General features: G+C 35.4%; 3 protein-coding genes and 1 long non-coding RNA gene across 11 annotated transcripts; 2 read left to right on the top strand and 2 right to left on the bottom strand.

The window, feature by feature from the left end:
- Nucleotides 1-3: 3 nt before the first annotated feature.
- LOC100745026 (U-scoloptoxin(05)-Sm1a) lies at nucleotides 4-26,936 on the top strand. Of its 2 annotated transcripts, none has more exons than XM_003492211.4 (4): nucleotides 4-366; nucleotides 1,024-1,179; nucleotides 2,169-2,376; nucleotides 26,826-26,936. In XM_003492211.4, exons 1-4 carry the CDS (start codon nucleotides 300-302, stop codon nucleotides 26,833-26,835), a joined length of 441 nt encoding a protein of 146 aa, XP_003492259.2. In that variant the 5' UTR covers nucleotides 4-299; the 3' UTR covers nucleotides 26,836-26,936. The 2 variants fall into 2 exon arrangements, with proteins under 2 accessions (XP_003492259.2, XP_024225905.1); XM_024370137.2 differs by lacking the exon at nucleotides 26,826-26,936 and adding an exon at nucleotides 1,698-1,844 and having other exon boundaries at nucleotides 2,169-3,163.
- On the bottom strand, nucleotides 669-1,742 carry LOC117152111. Of its 2 annotated transcripts, none has more exons than XR_004462369.1 (2): nucleotides 1,604-1,742; nucleotides 669-1,467 (listed from the first exon to the last, which is right to left on the bottom strand). It is a non-coding gene; the product is annotated as an uncharacterized LOC117152111 (long non-coding RNA). The 2 variants fall into 2 exon arrangements; XR_004462368.1 differs by having other exon boundaries at nucleotides 669-1,491; nucleotides 1,604-1,726.
- On the bottom strand, nucleotides 3,892-23,364 carry LOC100744820 (coronin-2B). Of its 3 annotated transcripts, none has more exons than XM_012389852.3 (10): nucleotides 20,775-20,851; nucleotides 16,583-16,787; nucleotides 9,343-9,540; nucleotides 8,436-8,552; nucleotides 7,485-7,799; nucleotides 7,166-7,390; nucleotides 6,715-6,924; nucleotides 6,515-6,632; nucleotides 6,201-6,427; nucleotides 3,892-6,133 (listed from the first exon to the last, which is right to left on the bottom strand). In XM_012389852.3, the coding sequence occupies exons 2-10, from the start codon at nucleotides 16,598-16,600 to the stop codon at nucleotides 5,939-5,941; spliced, it is 1,623 nt and encodes a 540-aa protein (XP_012245275.1). In that variant the 5' UTR covers nucleotides 16,601-16,787; nucleotides 20,775-20,851; the 3' UTR covers nucleotides 3,892-5,938. The 3 variants fall into 3 exon arrangements, with proteins under 3 accessions (XP_012245275.1, XP_024225901.1, XP_003492257.1); XM_024370133.2 differs by having other exon boundaries at nucleotides 20,771-20,838; XM_003492209.4 differs by lacking the exons at nucleotides 16,583-16,787; nucleotides 20,775-20,851 and adding an exon at nucleotides 23,005-23,364.
- On the top strand, nucleotides 25,429-27,365 carry LOC112211972 (coiled-coil domain-containing protein 58). Of its 4 annotated transcripts, none has more exons than XM_024370135.2 (2): nucleotides 25,429-25,788; nucleotides 26,826-27,365. In XM_024370135.2, the coding sequence occupies exon 2, from the start codon at nucleotides 26,841-26,843 to the stop codon at nucleotides 27,213-27,215; it is 375 nt and encodes a 124-aa protein (XP_024225903.1). In that variant the 5' UTR covers nucleotides 25,429-25,788; nucleotides 26,826-26,840; the 3' UTR covers nucleotides 27,216-27,365. The 4 variants fall into 4 exon arrangements, with proteins under 4 accessions (XP_024225903.1, XP_024225902.1, XP_024225904.1 ...); XM_024370134.2 differs by lacking the exon at nucleotides 25,429-25,788 and adding an exon at nucleotides 26,052-26,358; XM_024370136.2 differs by lacking the exon at nucleotides 25,429-25,788 and adding an exon at nucleotides 26,355-26,491.

Here is a 27,365-nt window from a genome sequence, read left to right as displayed (position 1 = left end):
TCGATTATAGATCACATCGTGCGATCTACTCACTTCGACCATTTTCGGTTCGAGTCGGAGCGGATCGGCTACGTCATACTACTTACTTCTTACTTTATGCATGGTCCTCTCTCTAGCTTAGTCAGTCGCTTTCGCGTCGTTGTTCCGTTCATTCAGATGCTTATAAATTCGAACGGAAATTAGACGTGTGTACAGATGTAATTGTTTTAGCAAGTGGTTCCAAGCAAACATATAAGAACATTACATTATAGTTATCAAAAGTGTTTTGTGCTTTATCTTTGGGAAAGAGATCTTTCGAAATGGGCGCCATTGGCGGCATTAGGAGCTACACATTTTTCGCGGCATTCCTGCTTTTCGTCGAAAGTGGTAAGGTTAATGCACGTAACTATAGATGATGTGAATATCGTGGCGTCCTTTGGGTGGGGCATTTATAATTTTCCACATTGTTCTTTATTAAAAGGCGCGATTGCATAATATTAAGTTACACATAACATCGATTTATAAGGATCAAGCGGAAGGATCGATTTAGTTGAATATGTATTTATTCTTAAATGACAGCTTGAAGTTATTAGTTTATTTCATGGTAAACAAAATTTGATATTGTATCGAGCCACCGATGTTAGTCTTCAAATCGTTATTCACGAATTTATATAATCTGTGGTAGAAAATATAATTCTTATCACATAATTTATTTATCATCGACCGAGAGAACTATATACATATTAGTTCACAGTTTAACGCAAGATGATAAGAAGTTATCTGGGTCAATTATTTTTTTTCATGGACACTAAATATTATGAATTTATCATTTTTTCCTAATAAGTAATTAATTAATGATTAAAACAAACATTTAAGACATATACATATTTGTACTGTCATTTCACTATTTAATTTTAATTATTAGGTTAGAATACGTTTTTTTTTATAATCTGGAAAGTATTGTTTGATTTAGTCTATAGTTAGCTGACAAAATTATGAATCAACGTGAAGTAAATCGAATCCCCAATCTTTCTTTTCGTTTAGTGCACAGTTTACAATGTTATCAATGCGTCAGTACAAACAACACCGACCCCTTCCAATGCAACGAATTTCTCTCGAGCGACATCGATATCAAACCACAGCCTTGCGATGCTGTTTACGAGGCGCAGTATTGTGTGAAGCACACTGGTCGATTCGAGGGTAAAACAATATCGGCAGTTCAGGTTACATATCGTGGAAAGGGGAATCTTGTTGCGAAACTTAGCACTCTTAAACGAAAACTAACCTTAAATCATATATAACGACATCGCCGTTATCGGTTTATAAGCATGCGGGAACAACCAAGGCACGATCGATAATCATCTCCATTAGAATTGTTTTTTTAGATGACTAACATTATTTTAATTCACATCTGCATATAGGGATGGTTCAATGTGTAACGACGAAACTATTAATTCTTCTGTTATTGTATCTAGTAAGGTAATTGAGCTAGAAGGAAGCAGAAGTTTGTTCCTGTATACATATAATAAGAGAAATTAATAATAATTTAATATTAATATACTACTTGTATTATGAAAGTTTGTCGTTAGATATTGAAAGATGTGTTGGCTAAATCAATACATACAACTATTCTAATATGAAAGAATCGATTAATTAATCCATGAATTGAAGCGCGCAATAGTAAACATCTATAATCGATGCTTTTTCAATCGATTAAGCGACCAGTCTGGATTGCTACCAGTGTACGTCGGAAGAAGAACTGAGTTGCGGAGATAGCAATTTGGTAATAAGTACCTTACAACCAACGAACTGCAGTCATGTATACAATGCACAGTACTGTATCATATCGGTCGGACGATTCGGAGGTTCATACATTGTGTCTCGATGTTTGTGTGTTTTCTATGTCAAGTGTTCACCGGTAGATTTTCCTTATCTCTATTGCATAAAAGATTCTATTATATTTCCTTCAAATCTTCAGTGAAAATGTTTACAAATGAATAAAAACGAATATATTTCACGAAAATTGTCATGCTTTAACAATTCCATAAGAAATAAATAATCAAATAATATATTGCATGTTGCTTGCATTAACACGCTACATTCCTAACATCTTTCATACGAACGCATGTTATTGTTTTTTGCTAGATAAAACAAGAAACAAACAATTTTTCCTGTATATGTTGAAATAGGTGGAATAGGCACGAAACGATTCTGTTCAGCACTGGATCTGGGGAATTATTGCGATTACGTGAAACAACAGGGTGACAAGTTAAGTTACCGAACCTGTATCTTCACTTGTACCGGAGACGGATGCAATCCAGCGGCCATTTTGATACCAAATATCGCATCGATGGTACCAATTGGATTATTAGTAATTTACGAATTATTCTTCGTAAGGTAGATATTTTTATCCGATAAAATTCTTTTGAATGCATATTTTATGCATTCAAGATAAGTGTAAAATCAGTTTTTTTTAATCTATTCCGTCCTTAATGTGTTAGCACGAAGTAATACGGAATGTCAATTTCTGACGTACCTTAGGGGAACAATTTGCACTCGATTAATTTTATAAAATGACACTGACGTGCCTTCTCTTTTTGACAAAATATTAAACGAAGGTACTAATTAGTAGTTACCAATATAATTATAGTTAATAACACATTTTATATTTATATTTAACCTGCGTCGTCATAGATTTAATATTTCTTTTCGACTGTACAATTGCAAATACGCTTATACTTGTCTAAAATAATTGTGGCTTGCGTAGCACAAAAAAAAAGGATTCTAGTGTTTAGAATTTACCAATAAGTTTTAATTAATTGACACGTTCGTAATATGAATTACAATTAAGGTACCCATTCCTAATACCGAATTTTAATGACGTTAAGTTTCCATTCGTACACAACTATTAAACTGTGTACTTACATATAGTTATTTTTTTACCATATTATTTTTTTTTTTTTTTATTAATTTAACAAAGATCTAGATTACTTATTTTTGTATATTTTTGTACAAAATACGAATCTTTTTCATATTTGAGCAGTGTAGATAAGAAAACCTACTGTGTTTCTCTTTTTTAATTCTTCTTTTTTTTTTAAACATACAACACGAACAATTCTAGAATTAGACTTAGATACTAAGGAATATTCTGTATGAATTACAAGATAATATAAATGCGATCGAATGCTTTGTTCTTTATTTTCATCGAACGAGAATCCTCCACTCGTCTTACATTCACGTACTCGTTTTTCTGAGTATAAATATAATATGATGTAGTCGTTCAACTGGTGGTAACAAAATTGTCTCACGACGATCCGTAATAAGGTACTTGCACGTTCTTTGGTATATCCACGTTTATATAGCGAACGGTACATAGGATAGCATTTTTCAATACGACGATACACGTGTTCATATTAATGTGTTTGTCAAGCAAAAGATCTTCTTCGAGTAATACAAAGATTATAAGATTGCGAAACTGATTGCGAAGCGGCTTTTATGATGGAAATCATTCTTTCCCTTTGTCTTTTTGCAAAAAATGCACATATTTTATGCAAGCTCCATCGTATAATAAGTTGTCTTTTTATAGTTGTAAAAAGAAAAAGAACGCACACACAGGCTAATATCGAGCATAATATCGATAATATTAAGATACCTGACGACTAACGCAATACATAGTCTACTATCCTTGATAACACAATGATTAATGATTTCTCTAACTGTACGTATGGCTGTGTTTAAAATATTAAATGTAACACAGAGGGAAATATTTCGGAATGATATTTTGTCATTATGCTACATGTATTAATGATCAGTTCTCGTAAATCGGGTTGAACATTCCTCATATGATAAAACTCACATCAGTAATGATTTTTCTTTTTGTGTTCGTATTTTGTGTCGTTCCTTTCCCTCTTCTTTTTTTTTTTTTTTGTTACAATAATTGATGTGCACTGAACACAAGCATATATATTAGTTATTGTTAGAATATTCACTCGAGTTCTCTTTCTCCTTTCTTTTTCTCCTTTCCTTTTCTCCTTTTTTTTTTTTACATTTTCTTCGCTCGAAATTACAACTATATATCGTATGAAAAATACATATATATATATATGTATAAACAGTGTATATAAATCATTACTAAATCTGATCGCTACTAAGCAATAATAGAATTTCTTGTGGCTAACAATTTCTTTCCCGGTTTGTTGGTCCTAGAAATATATAATTTGACACACATATATCAGCATTATTTCGCATATACAATAATATGAATAGAAGTGAATAAAAAGTTGCTACTGTTTTCTTCTTTCTTTTTAATTAATTAATGATCCTTGATCGCTCTAGGTCCATTTGCTTTCTTTCTCTCTGATTGACAAAATTTCCTCTATGCATATACATTAAGTTCTATGTGTTTAACTATATAAAAGAAGTGTCAGCCTAAGATTCGAAACTAATTATAGTGTACAATAAATATTGTCACTGCCATGTGTTCGCTGAAAAAGAAAACATTATATTGCCACAGGTACCATGGCAGTGAATGTGGCAGTGATCAATACACTCGATAATACAAGATAGCTTAAACGTTAATAAGCTAGATACACCGTCGTTATATTACCTTACGCATGGAAAAAAAGAAAAACGGGACGTATACGGAATAGAATACAATAGTAGTTTTAAGTTAGTTGATGGATTAATGTACAGCCATTATAATGGAATTCATAAATATAACTGACTATTAACATCGAGAAATAAACGTTAATTCAGTATAGGAAACAAATCGAACGACATAAATACGATTGTAAATATCAAGATATTAATACATAAGTTCATTTGAAGGAAATCAACAAAATAAGTATTACAGAAAATTCATCGAACCATCTCTTTTTCTCTGATTCTCGTTTCCAGGAAATCTTAATTTTAATTATTAGTCATAATTAGTCCTTGCATCTTGTGCTATTTTTCGAATCTCCGAATGATGTCCGTTTCTTTTTTATTGCGTCCATAATATCCCCTACGCAATTCCTAAATATCTCTGTATTTATCTATCACTCTATGTACGACAATTCTATATAGAACGAGTCGCATACGATAAACGTGCGTATGCACAAGACAGGTACAATTCTTCATGTACTGAACATTTAATACTTTGTCCAAGTTTTACATCTTTATATTAAGCTGATCTTTCTCCCTCGTTATGATCGCACGTATAACTTCAAATGAAAAATTAGTTGCTCAGATAGATGGAGAAATTCGTATAATAGGTGTAACGTGTGTATATCTATGTCTTGATGTGCAAGCGAAAGAAACGTATTAAACTTCGTATGACAAAAAGGGAAGTACACTTGCTAAAACGTGCAAAAGTTGCATACACGAAACGTTGCATCTCGGAGAAATATCAACATTTTATATAGACAAAAACTCGTCTGTATAGTGAAGGCAATAGTGTAAATCACAATCATTTGTTCATTTTTTTTTTTTTTTTTTGTTCAGTTTCTCTACAGCAGAACATGTTTCCGAACTGCGTTCTAAAAAAATTGACTAAATTATTGTTGCTTCATTGCTGCGTTTTCTTCTAACAACGGTACAAGATCGCCACACGAGAAATTGCAAAGAGAGAAGATAACGTATAGAGAAACGAGAAATGCTATAAAAAATGCATCGTATATCGTTCACAAGATACACTAGAGAGAATTACATAACTGCATTAATATGTTACTAATAGATAATCAGTGTATGTTTCCAGTTCTGAAAGTTTCTCGAACACCTTTAAATATCCATTTTGCACCGTCTTTATTTCTTGTTTCTTTTTCTTTTTGTGCAAATTTCGTCGAAAGCTTAGACATTTAGATTGCCATGAACAATACACGTATGCGTTATTTGTTCGTTAAGTACCATGTTTCTCATACAACTAGCAACAAAGCTACAAGGAAGTTTGCTCGGCGCATACGTTGAGGATCTTCAATAAAATTTACTGACGCTGAAGCTTGCGAATTTGCTCTTCCAGCTCTTTCACGCGTAACTGACTATTCGCGAGCTGCCTTCGTACCAATCGTAACTCGTCAGTCTGACGTGCAAATGCTAATCTTAATTCCGCCTCGTTGTTAGGAATGTCTACATTCTCCAAGACCTTATTATCGTTCAGTGGCGCGGAAATGATATTTTTCTGCAAAACACGTTAATTAGCCTAATCTATGAAGGAGATAAAGACTTGAAAGAAACGGTAGCTCTACCTGTAGCACAACATTGCCGAATTTTTGTTGCAACTGTTGGAACTTGGTGCTTTGATTGCTAGAAGTTTTTTGGCTTTTCTCTGACATATCGTGGAACTCGATGGGCCTGTAATCCGGTACAGTCTCGGTAGACAAAAAGGCGAATTTCTTCTTATTATTTAAATCGGTTGTCGGTGGAAGTTGCGGTGGCTTGTACACTCGTGGTTTGTGCGTGGTAATGCTACCACCTGTTAACATTTAATTTATAGAATAGAGTAACAAGTAACGGAGGAGAAAAAGATAATAAAATAAGTTGAAAAGTTCAATAGTTATACCGGTTTTCAGTGAGATTAAAATCGGTGGATTATTCATGCCACTTATCCAATCCCTGGCTGATAAAGCTGGACAAGTACCTACAGTGTCAGGATATAGATCTTCTTGAAATTGGTCGCTCTAAAAAGCGAAAGTATTTGGTAATTACACCGTGCCTAATTACACTTGTTTCGCTTAATGTTTTACATTTCTATGTATTCACCTTTCGAGGAACTATCATGGATATCGGCTCGCACATTCCTCGAGTCGCGTGCAATTTATAAAATCTAAATACTTCGCAGATGGCTGTGTTTACCCCCCTCTTTGGCATTATACCTAATCCTCTTTGGGGATTTCCAGAGATGAATTGACTGAGGTAATGCATCCAGGGTGCCTCGTTTACTACTTCATAGTATCGAATATTACCATCACCCTGCGATAAGAAAAGTATAAAATATTCATTCTCAACGTATACACTGTCGACCATGAGGATCAAGACACCTGCTATTACAGTATAAATTTCACTGTTTTTAATTTCTAGTTATTTTATTACAAATTTGTTGTTTCGTTCAAATGGAATGAAATATCTGTTAGAATTTTCTAATAAATGTAACAAGCAGATATCTTAATACTTGTAACTGGCAATGTAACAATTTTTGAACATAATTTCTTACCTTTCCCGCCAGATACACCATATTGGTGTCATTATCATAATATGGAAATACTACTCCACTGGAGGAATCGATAGTTTCACATATCAATGGTACGTTCAAATCATGCTGACTCCAAATAGCATACTGTCTGTCGGAGTGACGACTGAAGCCAGTCGTAAGAAGACGTCCAGAGCTACCAAGGAAAACCACTTTGCTAGCTTTTGTTCCGGCATGGCAGACTCCCTCCTGTTCAACGGACGATCAATGGAAATATTTATTCAAGTAAATTTCAAGAAAACGATAATTACAAGATATGCAAACGTGATCGGTGGATACATACAGAAACCACGATGCCAGATCTTGGCTCGAAAACCCTCAATTTTTTATCCTTGCACGTTGTCGCCAGCAAGCTACCGTCACGATTCAATGATATACTATAAATGACGTCAGGATGCCTATCGATGACACTGACAGCCTCTCCTTTATTTATGTCCCACACGATAACAAGGTGATCGAAGCCGGCGCTGAAAAGCACGTTCTCAGCAACAGGATGCCATTCTATGTACGCGACACGACGTTTGTGCCCTTGCAATTCAACTAGCCACTCGGTCAGATTTCGTGATATACCACCGTCAGGAATGTGCCACAGTTTTATCTGAAATTACGATTAACAATAAGAAGAATATCGTAAAATATAGACAGGCTGTTTACAAAATCATTAAAACGTTATATTTTTGAAATACCTAAAGAGTTATTGAGATTCGCAGAAGGCTTAAAGCAAAGGAAATTTCACAATTTCAATTTAAAAGAGTCAGAACAAACAAGATATGGATAATTTCTGAATTAAGATCGTAAACACAGATTACTAAGTAAACCCTATTTTGCTATCTTTTACGCCGTCTTTTATAGATAACAGAAACAATATATCTTGCAAGTAGTACAAAGTGTTGAGTTCTAGCTTTAAACAAAGCATCGTATCGTCTAGATGCTGAATAGCAGACCGGAAGGTCGATGCCACACGGTCTATGATTCAGTCGCTTATGGTAGTAATTTGTCACGGCGACAGGCCACCAGTTGGCAAAGATTTCGTTTTTCATTAGAAAATTCCTACTTCGTAGAAAGCTGAATTTTACAAGAAATATCGTAACTGTACATATGTGATCTACTTCTTTATCAGTCCATACAATTTTATCTAATAGTCAATACCTAACACTGTACCAGTAATCTTTGATCAATAAATATCGCCAACTATTTTAAGCAACGGTACATAAAACTAGGAACACGATCGTACAGTGCAATCGTCGGAACAGGAAGCGATGATGTTATCGTTAAACGGATTCCACTTGATGTCCAGAACCGGTCCAGTGTGTCCAGTCACTCTACTAGCGTTAAAATCCAGCCTACCAGTCTGAAAGATAAAAAGAGGAAACATTCAACCATAATAAGTCATTAATTAAACGATCGAACAATCTTATTCAATAAATCATTTGCATGCATCTTTATCTCTATGCGTTTCAACTTCTTCGACTATTCATCAAGAAGAACTTCGTTTTAAATAGCATTCGATATGCACGCTATTTGTATCGATGTACGCTGCATATATGTTATATACATTTATAGCTTGGTCTTAAATTTTACTTGGAAAGTTATGCTTCTAGTGTATAATCATAACAGCACTAATGAAATCTGAGAATTCAACTGGTAACTGTAATTAGACAGCGGATTTTTATGCAAATTTACATTTTTGAAAATATAATCAAACAGGTAAAACCTCGGTAGAAGATTGTTTTATCTAGAAGGCGCTATACTTTTTTCGATATTTCATATATTTCTTCGTGTTATGTGCATATTATAGAACTTTGCACTTTCCTACAAATGCATAAAAATCCGCAGTCTACACACAACGTGCTCGTAAAAGGCGTCTATAGACGTTGGAATACTTTCGTGAGTAGATATATATTCCTTCCAACTTTTCTTATGTAAATTTCTCTATGAAGCGACACGTATGCTTGGTTATTATTGCTCATTTGGTAACTTGGAATTTTCCAAGGAACCCGATACTTTTGAGCGATAGTATATAATTGAACATTGAATAGTATTATGAAACAGCCTCACCGATGTACGTATTATCAAGCAAAGTTAGTTCGTCTGGAAAGAACAGCGAATCGATAACTCGATAAACAAGAAAGATAACTCACGCGATCGAGCGGCAAGACTAGAAATGCTCCGCCGCCAGCCACTTCCGTTACGATGGCCAGGAACTTGGGATTCACTGCGCAGAATTGCGAGTCGTGGGCGTTCTTCGTGATCTTGATATTGTCGTAGCATTTCTCCCGTTTTGCCGGTACGCCGTACACGTGGCGAAATTTGCTGCTTCGAACGCCACGGAACCACGACTGGAAAAAATGAACGTGGAATTAGCATCAGTGGAAAGAAAAAGAAAAGAAAAAAATTAGCAGAACAGATGAAAGTTCGTGATAACGCCAGGAATTGAAATATTGTCCTGGATCTTGGATATGGTTGGAAGCGTGGAAATATTATGATGAATTTATGAACTAAGTATCAAGGATTAGGATTATTTAGATGATACGAGTCTTTGAAGACTTAAAAGTTCCAATTTTGCGGTTTTTAATCAACTCTATTTTGTCTCTGCTTCAGAATTCTTTTCTTCAACGTTCTCTTTTTTTTCTTTTTCTTTTTTTTTTTGCAATATCGAAAGCTCTGTTTTTCCGATTACTCTTCTAATTTTCAGAAAAATATTATTCTTGCAATTAGGGAGCTTATGAGACAACGAATAAAGAAGTAAAGAGCAGAGAATCGCGAGAGCACTGTAGTGGAATATACAAAAAAGTTGTTGAAGAGGACATTTTTAATTGCAAATCTCTCTCAGTTCTCAAGTAGAAGCCGATGATACAACGTGTAAAGTTACTTTGCTACGTTGTTGATAGGTCGATGAACTTAAGACGAGAATAACCATCCTTCCAAGCAGATCTTGCAGCTAACCTTGAGGTGTCTGAGTGTCTTCTTCCGAGGACCAATCTCTTCAAATTTTTAACAGCCGTTCCAAACGATCTTCTTAAAATTTGTTCGAACCCGAAGCTAATTGTATAGTACAAGCAGCCGTTTGTTCGCACACAAAGACGAGAAAAATACATATATACGACGATATACGACGTCTGTGTTCATTTAGAAGACTTCGTAATGACTTTCCAGACGTTTATGTTCAGCAGCATATTATTCCATTGGAGTTCGATTTTACTCGCAGTCTTCTCGACTGAACATGCCCGTTGTAAATGGCACGAAACAGTTGGAAAGGTCTGTGGTGTGATTTTTTATTTATAATTCAAGATTTTATCATTTGCATCGTTTGTTTTTCTTATATTCTCGATTAAAGAAGATAAAAGATTTTCTAACCGCTTTGTTCAATTTCTAGCTAATTCTTCTTGCAAAACTGAAGCTGAAGGATGGTGATCCTGATGACAATTGATGGAGGATGAAACGTTAAAGAAACTATTTATCCGCGAGTATTTTTACCGAAGATTGAGCCAAAGGAATCGCTTGTTAACCGGTTACCGCGTAAGGAGGATCGTTATTAACGGTGCAGCTGAACCAATTACTTTTGAGCAACGTGCACAGCGTTAAATGGAGATCGACACGGTCCTCTCTGATCGTTGCGGTACGTCGTTAACGTTTGCACCAACGATTACTCGCAGCAAGGTCAATAGCACGACGAGCGGAACGTGTTTATGCGTTCCTGAGACTCTCTCCGCTCAGAAACCGTGAAGAAGAAAGTTTCGTGGTCCGAATGTTCTATCAATCCATCGTTCGATGTTTCTGTTATCGTTATCGAATTCTTCGGTTCCTATCAAGTCTATGCAACAACGATTCTTAGTCTCCGAAAACAGTTTTCTTTTTAAAGAATCTTTAAATTAACTCTGAACTATTACCGTGAAGTGCTAAAAGTCCTAGAGTACGTAGAATCACCAGTATTGTCATAATCTTGCTGTGAAATGAAATATGACTCTAACTACCTCTGTAATTTTCGATTAAGCATTGTATAGTCATTGTAATTTATAAGTTCAGATATAAATCTTTCTAAAGTATCCTCAAATTGTCTCTGAACTATTACCGTGAAGTGCTAGAAGTCCTAGAGTATTGTAGAATCACCAGTATTGTCATAATTTTGCTGTGAAATGAAATACGACTCTAACTATCTCTGTAATCTTCGATTAAGCGTTGTATAGTCATTGTAATTTGTAAGTTCAGATATAAATCTTTCTAAAGTATCTTCGAATTAACTCTGAACTATTACCATGAAGTGCTAGAAGTCCTAGAGTACTGTAGAATCACCAGTATTGTTATAATTTTGCTCTGAAATGAAATACCACTCTAACTATCTTTGTAATCTTCGATTAAGCGTTGTATAGTCATTGTAATTTGTAAGTTCGGATATAAATCTCTCGGTAGAGTATCTTCAAATTTCACCATGGAGTTAAGTTACTTTGACACGTCAGAAAGGTATTCGTCGTTTTTGATGGATTAATGAAAGATATTACGGTTCCTTTTGAGAATTCTAGGAAAGATCTGAGAAGCTATAACGTATCTCGCGAGTCAAATCTATCGGTCTTTAGATTATACATTCTTAATCTCTAGATCAATCTTGTTTTTCAGTTCCTCTTCGAATGAATAAGATTTCTTTCTCGGAAAGAAAGAGATTTGTCCCAAAGATTCTTCTTTATTTTAGTTGAAGAAATTTCCTATTAATTCTTTAATTATTCTTTTTTCCTCATTTCTCGGAAGTAAAACAGTTTCGAAAGAATCCACTGTCATCCATGAATGAACACTAATACCATTGATCGTTAAATCTTGACCTTGAATTTATCAGCTCTTCGCTTATCTCCTACGAAAGATACTGAACTTTATTAGCGAATCATTGGTATATCGACATACCGTACAGGATAACGTTATTAAATAGGATGAATTTCCAATTTCAACGTTGTTTTACCAGTAACGGAGATATCAGTCTCCATGTTAAATATATTCTGACGTCTGAATCCCGCTTGTGCCCGCATAAAATCACCGCGATGTGAAATCTTTGGAGTTGGTCGCGCGTGGTGCGCGTGGCGAGCAACGTAGCGCGGCGAGACAGAGCAAATTATGCCACTTTTTCTTGCAATGGCGAAGAAAATACTCATCGAACGAACTCGCGTTTCGGTCCCTGCGAAATTCTAACCGTAGGCCTCGATTAACGGTACGTGTTTGTGTTATTTTTTTTTTCCCGATCACGATCGTGACGCGTACGGATCTTCTTCGTAGATATGAAAGATGATAACCGAAGTATCAATAGGAATCAGTAAGTAGGAATATGCCGAAGACTATGACGAATCTCTGTCGCTTCTCGTCGTTCGTCTACGTCGCTACAATTCCGAAGTTAAAATTTCACGTCGTTTTTCAATGTTTATACGCGTACGATTGTATCGTATCGTATCGTATCGAGAAGGATAAAAAGGTATTGAACGAAGAAGGATGTTCTGCAGGCTGAAGAAGAGATGAAGAGTTTAGACGATCGTATAGTACCAAGGTCGACAGAAGATCGTTTTGATAATTCTTTTGGACGTTCGCAAGGCGTGTAAGGCTACACTTTTGCGTGGGTTTACGTCATTTTTACACGCGTCATACGACGATCATGCTGCGTCAATAATAATAAAAACGTCTGTGCACCACTTTTTTTCATTTTATTATTACGCATCAAGGCGATCATATTTTATCGAGGGCGATCGTTTTACGAATTTAGGATTGTGGTCGTCGCTTTTGATTAAGAAATTTTAGGAATAAGGAATTAAGAAATCGTGAAACGTTCAAGGCCTTTTATATCATACGATTTAACGATTTCTTACTTTGCTGGTATAAAGTAGTATAAGCTGGTTATTGTTAGGTGTGCGTTTCACCTTTGCTTTTGAAAAACGCACTGAATCATGTTTGTTGAGTGATGGATTTGATATGATTGATAGAATAGGTGAGCGAAATCTGTAAATCAGAGTCCGATAGGAACGCGAATACTTCATAAAGAACGATTAGATGCCATCGATTATCTTCACTGATTCGCAGAATTCAAAATCACCAGGATCTTTGGATTAAAACCCAATACAATCAAATTTGTTGGCACAATCTTCGCTTTAAGTTATCAGCTTTACAGATTAATCCCATAGAATCCAATGTATAGAATTTGTATATCATCATCGACGGAATTCTACGTTTTCTAGCTTTAGTGTGAAAAGAAGAAACGTTTCGAGAAAGCAAATGCAAGTGTAGAAGCTTCATCGTAAATTGTTCGCTCCTGAGATCGATTTTAATTAAACCCCAAACATTTGAATTTCCTCGCTTTAACTTTGCAACGGCAAATATTCGAGGATAGAGTTGGTAAAAGATGAAATACGAGTTTCGAGATATTAATCGGTATCGTAAACTTCGATGAATAACGCGAACGATTGCGAAGGAAAGACGCGAACGATCGACCATATCATATGATCGTCAATGTAATTGGAAATCATTTGTCACCCGTGGTTCTGCTATTCGCGAGTAATAATTCTGTGGCACGCTAATGCCAATTAGGGTCACACGAGCGCTATACGCGCGTGCGATACTAATCGTGGTTGCCTGGTGCTATCAAAATGTTACGACTCTGCTGAAATGTTCAAAATATACAATGAAATTGCAAAATCATACACCTACGTCCATCAAACGAAACGAGATACATTATGATACAAAATTGCAATGTTTCACACGATCATGCAAATATCGTAGAGCTGCTCCATTTGTCGGAATGAAATTTTGGTTAGCGTTTGATAAAATCTTTCGAGATAGATTTTCTTAAATAACGAATGCAACGATACTGTTGTGCAAATTACGACAGACGAAAAAGATATTGCAAGTTGTTTGATAAAATAACATGCGAAATTTTCACTGGCAAGGTTTATAGTACGACCGATCGAAGAAAGAATATCTTTGAACAGGAATTGTAGAGTATTAGCTGCGAAGGAAGCTTAAAGTTTCGTTGAGCATCGTGAGTTTAACCGGAACAAAAACATTTCTGTTCGTCGGTAAAGCCACCCGGACCACCCTTAAACGGTCGAAACGACTTCAATCATAATACGGTATCGCGTCCCGCAATAAAAAATTTCATTAGCAAAGTAATTAATTAAACGAATGTCAAACGCGTGGATACTACCGATCATAACGTGCTCCTTTACCGGATTTTGCGGGACAACGCCGAATGTTATATCCCCGACCATGAAAATTTAATTCACAAATACGCCATCATCTGCAGTTTTCTTTCGCGTCGATCCTGTACGATCATTTACGATATAATCAATATACTATTAAAAAGATGCGAGCGCGTATGAATAGAACAAGATGGGATATAATATAGAATAATATACAGGGTGGTAGGTAACTGGGGGTACAAGCGGAAAGGGGGTGATTCTACGCGAAAAAAGAAGTGGAAAATATAGAATAAAATTTTTTTTTTACCGAGCGAAAATTCAAAGTCGATTTTTTCGAAAACAAAGCCTCAAACGAAAAAATTTATTCTATATTTTCGACTTCTTTTTCCCGTAGAATCACCCCCTTTCCGTTTCTACCACCAGTTACCAATCACCCTGTATATGCTTCTCTGACATTTTATCTTCTTTGAGTTTAGACGTGTTGCAAATCCTGGCAACCAAGTTACACAGAAACATAAATCAAGCATAATTTTCATAACGTGAATTTTTTTAAATTTCCGAACGTCGGTAAGTCCGTATGTTATTTCGATGATTCCAAAAAAGTTACAACGATTCAACGATCTGTTTGCCTTGGAACGTGGCGTTCAATTACTCTCGAAAGTTAACGTTCGAACATCTAAGAAACTATATATGAAACTATAGAAGAAATCGTCGAATTATCCTAAAAATGTTCGATCTTTATAGAATTCCGATAAATGAAGCTCTCTGATCGATAAAAGTAACTTGTATGCGGGTGAAAAATGTAAAACAGCTTCAAACAAGATGGAAAATAAAAGGAAAACGTAATTGAACACGAGTATGTACATGTGTGTGGTGCATCGTGCGGAAAGAGTACGAAAATATCTCAATTCGTTGTGCCATTTCTTCTACAACCTTTCACTCGCAGCAGCTTCGAGAGGCTACGGTACAAAATAGAGATGAACTGTGCTGTTGGTTTGTCGTAGACGTTGTACAAATTTCGTACACTTCGTTGTACAAATTTCGTACATTTCGTTGTACAAATACGTTGAAAAAATAATCGAACGTGTTCTCGGTAGTTGGATGTCTGATAACTCTAAAGTCTAAAGTACCATTGATTGATAAGTCGTAGGCGAATTTACGAACAAGTCAATCTAGAACAGAAGACAGTTCGAATTACTTTAAATTACTTTCGTCCAAATACGAGTTCCTATTTAGTGCAATTATTTAAAGTAGATAGAACAATGCAAAAGAATAAAATATATTCATTCTAAAAAATTGTTAAATCATATCTGTTCAAATGTACGACCACTTTTATGCATCGCTGTGTGCCTTTGCTCTGCTTTGGTGCTATTCATTACGCATTAGTAATTGAAGAAAAATGACAACGTTAGTAAACAACAGATCAGGTGGTACAGTAATACGACACTTGTACTCGTTTTTCATTGATCATTATGACTGAGAAGACAGCAAGAAGCTTGACATGCTAAGTTTGTAAAACTATGTTTCTTCTTTTGCGTTCTAGATTCACCTCTCGTGGTATCGACCTGCGAATAAGGGTCTCAAATAAATAGGACTTGCGTTCTTAGAGCTTCGACATGACCAGTATTATGCGAAGATAACGTGACACGATATAGCGGTAGATACCAATGGTTCGTGTGGCTATCGTACTTTCAATGAACGATGTGTATCTTAAAAAAGATTCTTCTAAAAAAAAAAAAAGAATTCAATAGAGATCGTAACAGATATTTAGAACTTCAAGATTCGTTAGAAAGCGAGGGAAAATTCGTTTTCTTCGTTAATTAGTATTTCACTTTCATTGATAGTTTGTCGTTTATAAATATCGCTATTTATAAGTTTTTCGCCTGAAGCAAATATTCTGACAGGAAAGTAGTCTTTAAAGTACGAAGAGATATATTTTGAACGAAATAACTCGTGTTCTAACAAAGTATGAACACGCGAAACATCTCATTCACAGATGCAAGAAGCTGATCCAAATAGAAGGATTCAAAGGATTAATTTAAAAATTTCAATTAATAATTTAGAATCCAAAGCTTTAAATTAAAAGAATCTCAGAAGATTCGGTTCGATGCTGTAATATGTCGAACTAACATCGAACTACCGCAGAACGCTCGCGTTCACCAAGTGGAAACATAAAGAAAAGAAAGATCGATCGCGAAACACCGAAAGCACTCACCTGTTTATCGTTGGTCATTTCTGATACTAATCAGACCTCAGGCAGCCGGTACACGTGCGCGGTGAGACGATGGTCGCCGACAGTGCACAACAGGAACGTAGTAATTGAACAAGCCAGGACCCATGCATGCGAAGTAGGAGAGGATATTCAACTAGTTGGAAACTCGCGCTCGCTGTGCAAACGGCGTCAAGATTTTCTCGCTTTACTGGAAGAAACAAAAAGGGAACCACACGAGGCCCGTCTAATTACGAGATCATCGAATCAAACGCGCGAGTCGTTAAGAGGCCACCGAGTCGTAACGATGTATCTCATCTATGTACTTCTTTTCTGTAATAATTTCTTCTTCTCTTTCTTCTCTTTCTCTTCTATTCGTGGTGAAATTAAATATTCGTGACATATTTCGAAGCGTGACGAAGAATCATCATGAAGAGTCGATGAGATACGATACTCAATTACTATCAAACTCAAGGCTGGTTTACGCTTAATGTATAATAATGGAACGAACGTTTTTCATTTACATTTCGACGCATTTACATCCTGATGGAACGATGGAGAATATTTCTGACCGACTAAATAACGATAGATAAAAAGGAGAATTTGTGCTCTTGCTTGATAAAACTATGCGAATAATTTCATCATGTATGGATCGAAGATCGAGAATTAATCTTTTGCATTTTTTGTTTTTTTTTAAATATCCTTGCACGTAAGCTTCGAGGGAAACCAAGATTCTTCCAACTATTCCTCGACTTGAAAATCACAAAACAAGTGCACAAGACGTACACGTGAACATCAGGTAATATTGTCTCGCGTTCTTTCACATAGATTGCCCAAATCAAATTCACTTTATGCATCCATTTTTACATTAAGCATTCGTCTCGAATAATTTGAATTCAAGTTACTTAAGCTCAAACGAGTCGAATTTAACGAGACTTTAAGGTGACTGTAATTGAGTATTTCGCTCTATAGTCGACTGGAAGAAATTAATTCTTCCAATGAGTCACTGCAAACGAGGGAAAACAAAAGTTATGTGGATGCAGAAATAATGCAGCCTTTTCCATGTTGCGGATTCTAACTGTGTAACCGTTTGATTTTTTCACTGAGGTAATCTCTTTGTGCTGATTTAATCAAGGTTGAAACGTGAGAAATTAATCGGTTCTTGAAGAAATGCGCTATCCTAAGAATCTCCAAGGATAAACAGTGATGTTTGATGTTGATCACGCGCAAGATGAATATTCAATGGCCGCATTAGGAACTACATAATTTCATCGCGGGAATAACTTTTCGAATTACGCCTCCGTTTGAGTCACGCTTCGAAATCAATGTCGTCTGTGCGATGTTTGGTAGGGGAAGGATGAGCCAAGGAATTGTCGACAAAGACGATCTTATGCTTTTTTACGACGCTCCTGCCGGGCTGATGCAAAAATAACGATCCTCTTCAAACCTCCATTACGCTATCGCAATTAAAAAAACTTCTAAAAAAAGACACTTGTCCCAATTTTCTAAGAATCGTACTGCGCAAGATACGCGAGTCTCGCGTTGAAACACGATGTTACGAGATAATGAAAAATAAAAGAAAATATATACCGGAAGCGATGAATGAAAAAAAAAAAGAAAGAAAGGATTGATCCTTTCGCTACGATAGTCTTGCAACTAATAAAAGCTCCAAGTTTCCGATAACATCATCATGTACACCATTTGAGTCAATTTCGATGCGATTTAAAGAACATCCGAAAGAATTGTTAATAATACGGTCGATATTTCATTTCAATGCTACGTTAAACACTCTGAGATGTTAAAAAAGTTTCGCCTATTAGAAGAAGAGTGAGATTAGGGCATAAAAATTCGAAGACCGTAGCGAGTCTCGAGTCATTAATATGGAACAAATATTCGCACGAACATTTAGATACTTTGTATAATCAATTGAAATTATATTGCAAATATTTATGCAAATCTTATTTTCCAATTCTGTAAAATATATTTCACATTTGCTATTTTATCTCTCGATTATATCTCTGCTCGTTATTATACTTTTTTCCATATTTACATTCGTTAATGCATAAAAATCTACGACCTAATTACACTGTAATCAATATGAACGAACGCAAAAATGATTCTATACTTCAGAAAACGTGGACTTCTAACATATGATGACTCAATATTTTAAACGCGTACATTGTATATCATAGCGAAAGGATTGAAAGGATTCTATTCTTTTTCTTTTTTTTTTTTACGAGTGAGAAACAAAGGAACAGCCGTTATTTCTGTACCAACCTAATACTTGAGCGGTCGTGGCAACAGCCTATTCTTTCCCGTACGTCTCAGCCTCGAGGAAGAAAGAAGAAGCGGTATAACAGAAGAGGAGAAAAAAAAGGCACGCGTTCGTAACGTTACTCGGTCGCGGTTAATGCGCACTTCTCACGATCGTGACTTTTGAACAGTCTCGATAAGCGGTAACTACTCTCGACGATCGATGATATTCGATAGATCCGACGAATCACCCCTTTTTTTACTGCCGTTATCGTGTGGCAATGACGCGCGCTTCGACGGCAGCCTCTGACTTCCGCTGTCCGGTTTGCTCGAGCGAGAGAAGGAAAAGAAAAGGAAAAAAGAACCGGCGACTCCCGTGGCGTAATTTCCATCCACCCGCATGTGTTTTAATCGTATTTAACTCTGCTACCATCCTCCAGCCTTTGTGTCTCGATCTTCTTTTAGTTTTAACAAACAGAATGACTTTTGAACGAAACCCCTTTATCTTATAATGTGGAATCACACTCGCGGTGCAATCGCACGTTAAATTCGATATAATGCGCGATTAGTTTTATCGTAAAGAATTATGAAACGAACATAGATTAAATATTGTGAATTAAATGAGATGCAGATTCTATTTGTATCGAAGTTCTATTTTAATCCCTATTTTTACTTTATGTTGAGAAGCTTTCTAAAAAGAGAATCTATGTGTATATATATAATAGATTTGTTGAATAGAAATTGTATATAATAGTTTAATACTTTGTTTGAAACGCCATATTAAAGTAATAAATAATCAATAATAAGACAAGGGGTTAACAACGATTTTTTTTTATTATTGATTATTGATTATTAGAATAGAAGAATAGGATCGGATTCAGAATGAGCCAAAGAAGGTAGCAGTGTTAGAAGAGAATAGGTGCGTAGGTAGATGAAAAATAAAGAGCGTCTCAAAAATCTATCGCGCGACTTGTGTTTCGCTTTTTATTTTATCACGCACGTGTATCTTTTGTTCCTTATATCTTTATCTGTTTACGTAGTTGCTTGATTGTCCTCAACTAGCGTATCTCCTTTTCATTTTTTAGATGCACACAAAAGACTCTATGATTCGTCATTTAAGTTCCTGGAACGTTGATTCATCTATCAATATGATAGTATATTATTGTGCATAAACCTTCCCGCACATCTTTCTCTTTCCATTGCTATCTATCTTCAACCCTTCTAAATACAAACTTCTTAGAACCGTCTAAAATTGTCTCTGATTCACTGATTAGCGTCGATAATTGATTAGGGCCAATCAACGAAATAATCGTTAATAGATCATCAACTGTTATTTTATTTACTGATCGAATTCCTGTAAAAATTCTGTCGGAAAGACCTCGAATATTTTCACTATCGATCTAGTAATATTTCCAAATATTTCTGAAGCTCTTGAATTCTGTTACAATGGTATAGAAAAAAAAGAGTATAACTGTACAAATAGTAGGACAAACCTTGTCCGACCTGATCAAACGACCTGTTTCAAAATATAATTTAATTTATCGTTAACTTTATGTCAATTTTTATATTAAGGAAAATTGAGAAGTTGATTAATCGAATAATATAAGAATTTACATAAAGTTAGATGAACGAGAGAAATAACAATGAATGTACAATTTTAAATTACATTTTGAAACCGGTCGTTTGGCTGGGCCTGGTAAGGTTAAGCGTGAATATGAGATCCGAGTTACCACGAAATAAAAAATAAATAGTGCACAACATGAAAATCGACTTAACTTGCATTATGTCCCTGAGCGATTAAAATGAAAAAGACATACGCTTAGATTTGAACAATTCGCACGCATCGTGGATAGAAGAACGACGGGCAATTCGAGTGCGCAGTCACGCAACGTAGATTCATTGAGACGAGGCCTGGCGCGAAAGAAGCGACGCGTGTTATACCTACGATCGTGTCGGAGTTCCAGGCGCGCGCGTTAGATCGCGAAAGTCGCCGAGCCAGCACTGACTCCTAGCCACGGTTTTATAGCGGCCGCCAGCCGAGTATATCACGTGGCACGCGCTTGTCGGTGCGTGTTTTAATGCAGCAGCGTGACGTTTCGTACGATCGCATATGTTGTCACGCGTTGTCACTGCTCCGTTGTTCTTGCTAAACCGCTGTATGTCACTGTAGCGCGTGGGTGATTGCGAATCGAAAGAGACAGAGAGAGAGAGAGAGAGAGAGAGAGACAGAGAGGGAGAGAGAGAAACACACAGACAGATAGACAGGAAATATAGGATGTGCTCTAAAACACTTCAAACAACTTCGAATATGTACACATAGCGAAAATGTCGAATCGCTTCTAACATTGGGAATTTGATAAATCTGAAATCTTGAGATTTTTATCCTTTGCCTTAGGATTTTTCTTTTTTTTTTTTTTTTTGGTAGTTATTTAAATAAGTATTAGTTATCGTAATCTTCGAAACTGTATCAAATGTAAAATATTTAAATATTATATGGAATTTGTATTTATTGATCTCAGTTTGAAGAATTGAGAGAAAAGTTAGGATTCAGCCTCAACTTTGCTATGTAACCTGTTTCTTGTCAAATCGAAATCATAATTTGTATCACGGAGGTGACTATATTACGAGGCAAGGGATTAAAATTAAAGATCATGATGGATTAAATCTTTTATACATGTTATATTTTATTCTATATATGTATTAACATATATTTGATATATAGGTGAGGTAGTTGAGTCTACTAACCTAACAACTTCAAGACTTACCAAGACTTTCAACAGTTTTAAGTACCGAATCACGTTCAAAGTGATTCGAACTTGCATAGTGTTTCGAAATTGACGTCATTAAGGACACACGCTGAGACGCGGGCTTAACCTAACAATAGCTATGGATCCATGCATAGAACATGCAATTAGTGTGCTATTGCATCAGATATAAGGAAAGAGCCAGGTACACTTGGTATCTGCCTGATGCATGATACTAATGGATGCAATAAAGTCGGCGAAAGCATAAAAAAGTATAGATTTAATGGAGATAATTGGGATCAGGTGGGAATTGGGGTGGCAGATTGCGAGTTTCGATTGCGTCAGATACGTGTTTAGATGTAGCGTATAACTAATATCGTATAGAGTAGAATATTCGATCGAGAAAGTAATATCGAAAGTTTCAGTTCGATAATTTCGATGGAAAAGTTAACCTTCGAACTCTCGTAGGTTAGATTATGTAGCAATACTGGAAAGTTTGTTAATTTGCTTGTGTCATAAAATAATTGAAAATTGAAGAGTTAAATTCAGTTCAAATTCGTAGGAGTATTAGTGGCAAATTCGAATTCAGAAAATCTCGATCTCGAAACTCGAAGACGCGCAATCGAATCGTTCGAACGCTCGAGTATCGATTCGTTTCGATATTCGAGAACTCACAATCTGTTCTCTTTTATTTGCCGAACAAATGTTTAAATCTAATACGTTCTATTCGATTAATTATTTACGTTTCAACTTACTTGCTGAATTATTATGATCAGTTATTATAAAGTTAATGAACAACATCCTTAAAAAGTGGAACTGGCTCTTATCCCCCATCGTGAACGCTAATCAATAGCAATTTCCTTAAATCAAGTCGAACGGTAAAGTAGAACGCTTTAAATGCTTCTTGATTTACAAACAAAGGTTAACGACATACTTTATGGATTACGTGACCAGTACACAATGCTCGTTAGTACTTGTAAATCGGATCGATGCCGCTGGTATCGATAATAAACTTCATTTAAGTTAAATAGGTTTTATAATTCAAAGACACATTAGGGCCAATAATTCTAAAATAAGAAATCGCAAGCTTATGCTATTAAGCAACAAAATTTGAAGACTTTTTCTCAAAATATTGTATCGCTTGTTACATATTAATTCAAATAAATTCAAAAAATTTCTCAGAGTCATTGATAATCGACCCACTTAGTCTTACTTCAGCCACGAAAAAAACGTATCGTGTATTACGTCAGCGGCTGCTAATGTGTTAATGGTAATATAAAACCGATTATGAAAAACAGATGAAACGTTACTTAGTTGCTTTGAAGCTCAAACAAAGACGTAACAATTACACTTAACACAATTTCGGGAGCATGCATTGACATAAACTGACATAAACGGGGATAAAAAACATTTGATGCAAAAAAATCTTACTTTTCCGTTTGGCTTGTAGCACGCTCTGACGTCTACCATATTGTTCAATAAAGTATGAGTGTCATCCGCGGCGTCCAGGCCCAATTTCTCCACTAATTCCTCCCTCGTGCGTATCATTTCCCAATTCGCGATATTATATCCCATAGAAGCTTACGTTTCGTATTGTCCACCTCCGACACCGTATCTCCAACTGACAATCTTTTTATCAACGCCTCTTCGTTCACTCGTAAGTACTTTACCACCACCTATTTACCAAGTATTTCCCAAGTCCGTTGTTATAGGCCGTCCGTCTACCTAAACGCCAAACAAGAACATTCACAGAACGTGATGGACAATTACAAACCACGTGCGAACCCTTCCGTCCTACACAAATTTCGTAATCCACTCACTGAGACCGGTCACACATGGATACGACGTATCGATTTGACGTGCGTGCAACATGTAAACACGAGAGCACGCCACTCGACCGCTCCGTCTCCGCGATACCACAAATCAAACGAATATCATACGTTCCCATTAAACCACGTTCGTTTTATACGATCAGCGAATTACACGTTCTTAGCGTATAAATGCAGAGGACTGCTGCGTCGTCGAGTACTCATTCGCTCGTGAGTAGAAAGCGCAACCTTTTTGCAGTAGTGCTTCGCTAAATGGCTACGTGTCGGCAGCTATTTGATCAGTTATCGAAAGATATTTCTAATTGTATGAAATTTTGATATCTGACACGTTGGTTTATCATACAAATATTCTATTGTTAGATGTAGCGAGGTTATAAATTAAGATTAGTAGTATCAGTGGTTTGAAATATGAAAAATATTGAAAGACATAAAAAAAGTACTTAATAGAAGAGAAAGAAATGGAAAAGAACGTTCCAATCCCTAAAGATCTATAAATTTCTATGAAAAATTGAAAATCTCTAGTATCAACGTATTGAAGCGTTGAGTGGGTACACCGATTGATCTAGTCGCACCTAGGGCCGTATGCATCTTCCTAGTACGCAGGCACCAGTGTAAGTTTTTCGAAATTTACGAAAATTACGATTTATCATAGAATTGAAACTTTAGAACATAAATTAAAAATATATAATGTAATCGCTCTCCTTCGCAAGACGAAATTTTTTGTTAAATATACTGCAAAGGAAGAAATAGTTCTGAATTGCTATCGTACGGCCCTGGCCAAGGCTCTGAGTCCTTATCTCTCTCAAAACATCTCGGACTACTTGTTTCGATTCTTGAAACATGTAAACTTTAACACCTGACTAATTTTAAGACCTCGCTATATCTCTTCCACTGATAGTAACACCAGAAGCTCACTCCACAATGTCAAAACTGGCGGGGATAGCGACGGCCACTTAACGAAGCAAAATTCTGGTCAATTAACGCGACATTACAATACTCAATATATCCATATTTAACACATTTGTTTATAACAGACGTATATAACATTAGGGGCTCACTTCACGAACACAATTTGAAGAACTGGAGGGGATAGCGACGGACAATTGACGAAGCAAACCGCGGCCAGTTAACGCGACACTACTGTACTCGCCGACTGCGCGCCTTATTGTGTATCCTTCTCACCTCCTGGGTCTCAGAAGAAGGGGGCGATGAACACGCTCTACAGGCTATCCAAAAAGTCGAGTACCGGCATTAATATTTATTTTCAAGCCGACAGGAACAGGTGAAAATGAATTAGTGAAAAGATCGAACGTATTTTGTTACTTTCGATTCAAGGTATACCAACTTGTATACTTTAATTTTTGTAATGTAGTAGGAAGACTTTTGTGATTCTTTTTATGTAAGTACGCGAGTTATCGGCTATCGACACTGTATACCGGTTGTATGATAATCAAATGTCTTTGTAGGTTTGTATTATCTCTTGTAGAAAATGAATTTGCTTTGCGGCAAAAGGAGAGAGCGTGTCACGGAACGGCTTTAAAGTTTGTGGTCAATGTGCACACGATCGTGTAGAAACGCAATCGGTTTAATCTGGTGTAACACTTGCCAGGCGTCACTCACCATTTCATCCGTCTAACGCCGATTTACATATCGATTTTGGAGCGTGCTGCGAGCACGCCGTGATGGAAGGCGGTCCGCTCGAGAAACGGTATACGTAAGACAGCCGAATGGTCACTGGATTTAAATAAATCGAACGATATGAATGAAAATCACATGAACATATTCTTAACTATACATTAATCAATATGCATATGTGTGAATTACAGGAAATATCGAATGTTTCACAGTTTTAAGAATAAATTTTATAAATTTTATTCACAGATTTTAGTTGAATTTAGACAAACAATTTTATAAAATATAAAGAACACTGGTAAATATTAATTGATCTTCTTCCAAACAAGAAAACGATCTGAGAAAAAAGGAGAAAGACCTTAATCTACTCCGAAAGCTCTCTACTGCTACTTCATATTGACGTATAGCTATCGAGTTGCTATTTTACATTTATAGTCTGTCCAACGAAACGGGGCAGTAAACGTAAACAAAATGTGATTGCTGCGGCTGCAACTATTGGCTGACGACTAGTAATATTCGAGTGTCACTATCTCACCTCGAGTTTATTGCCTTGTCTCATTGGATAGATTATATATCCTGTCTAGCAAGTAGAGTCTGAACAGGAGAGGTAAATAAAACCACGTGATCGAACTCTAGGGGAAACAATATGGTCGAATTCGCAATCCTTATATATTATGAAATTGCAAACTACTATTTCGAACATTTTTTAATACTTTAACATTAATCGTACCATCTCGGCATTCCTTATAAAAAGGTATTAAACTACTTATGTCGAAAAACTATTGTTTTAGCAGATATATTAACTTTAGTTTTTCAAATTTAACATATGAAAGACGAGGAAAGATTCGAAGCGGTATTCTTGTGTTTACATTCTCTTTGTCTTCCATACGTTAAATTTCACTAATTAAAATTAAAATATCTGCTAAATTAATATAATTTTGCATAAATAAGTTAATACCTTTTTTTATAGAGAATATTATCTTTATTTAGATTTTTTAACAAGGAAACTTCACTTTTTTTTATGAAAAGTGAGATCTCTTACCGTTTCCAGTTAAACGAAACCCCATGTATATGAAATTTTATATAAATTTATCTAAAATACTTAAATATACAAAATCAAATAACTAATTGCTATATTAATAATTAGATGAAGCATAAAGATATTATGCAATAACCACATTAGCTTACTATCGGTTCGTTACTTCTCATCGTAATGTGTTTCAATAGTAAATATATACTTACGTATGTACCCACGTTGTTTGATCTCCATATTGGAAAAATGGCAACTGTGAGTGTAGGATGCGGCGACTTTTTAGAGTTTCAGGTATTTTTTAAGTAAATGAAAGTATTGTATAAAACGTATTATTTCAAATTATGTACTTCAATTGTTTTAATTACATATATTAAATTGTATGTAGATTTCTGGAAAATGATAATACACTGCAAACATAATTAAGGTTATATAGTATTTTACATAATAATTTGTAGATGATATTTAAGAAATGAAAGACCTAAAATTCTCCATGAAAACAATTAAATTTAATTAAGTAAACAATTCGATATATAAGTTATAAAGCAGACTTTAAAATTTTAATAAATGAATAGATATCCTTGTGCATTTGATCTAATGTGAAATAATAATTGATACAGTATATCTGTAAAACTTGATAATAAAAAAAATAATTAAAGGACCTATATTGAAATTAATTATTTTGCAGTAATACTTTTGTATGTGTCTTTTCCAAATTCATCTTTTTTTTTATTTTAAGATACTGAATGTTCTTGTTCCAGGATGCATTGAAAAAGATGCGGCAACTTGATGACAAAATCATTTATATGCTAAATGCTATACTTCCAACAGAATCATTTAAAGGACAAAGTGATCCTACTACAAAATGTAAAGATTTATATGAACAAATTCAAACAGGTCATAAATCAAGGGCATTAGCTATTACAAGGTGTTTAAATGCATCCAAGGAAAAAGTGAACCAATTAAGAGCTGAAAGAGATAATGGCAATGATAGTCCTCAACTTCTTAAAGCATTAAGAAAAGAACAAAATACTTTACGCTTACTGCAATCAGAATTAAACATAGAAGAAGTTGTAAAAGACCATACAGTTGAGGCTTATTATAAGAAATGCCGTGGTTTTTATAAGCCATCGACTGATATAGAAATTTAATCTCGTTATTGATTTTGAAAATACTTTGACCACTACCCCTTTATATGATTGTAAATTTAACTACAAATATATTGAAATGTTGTAAATATATTTAGTTACTGCATTTATGTAATAATAAATAGACGAGGTCTGCAATAGTAATAACTATAA

This window comes from Bombus impatiens, unplaced genomic scaffold (assembly GCF_000188095.3).
Source record: "Bombus impatiens unplaced genomic scaffold, BIMP_2.2 scf_0665, whole genome shotgun sequence".
In the NCBI taxonomy this organism is placed as follows: domain Eukaryota; kingdom Metazoa; phylum Arthropoda; class Insecta; order Hymenoptera; family Apidae; genus Bombus; species Bombus impatiens.
The sequence above is the reverse complement of the archived record's forward strand: the minus strand, read 5'-3'. Positions and strand labels throughout refer to the sequence as shown.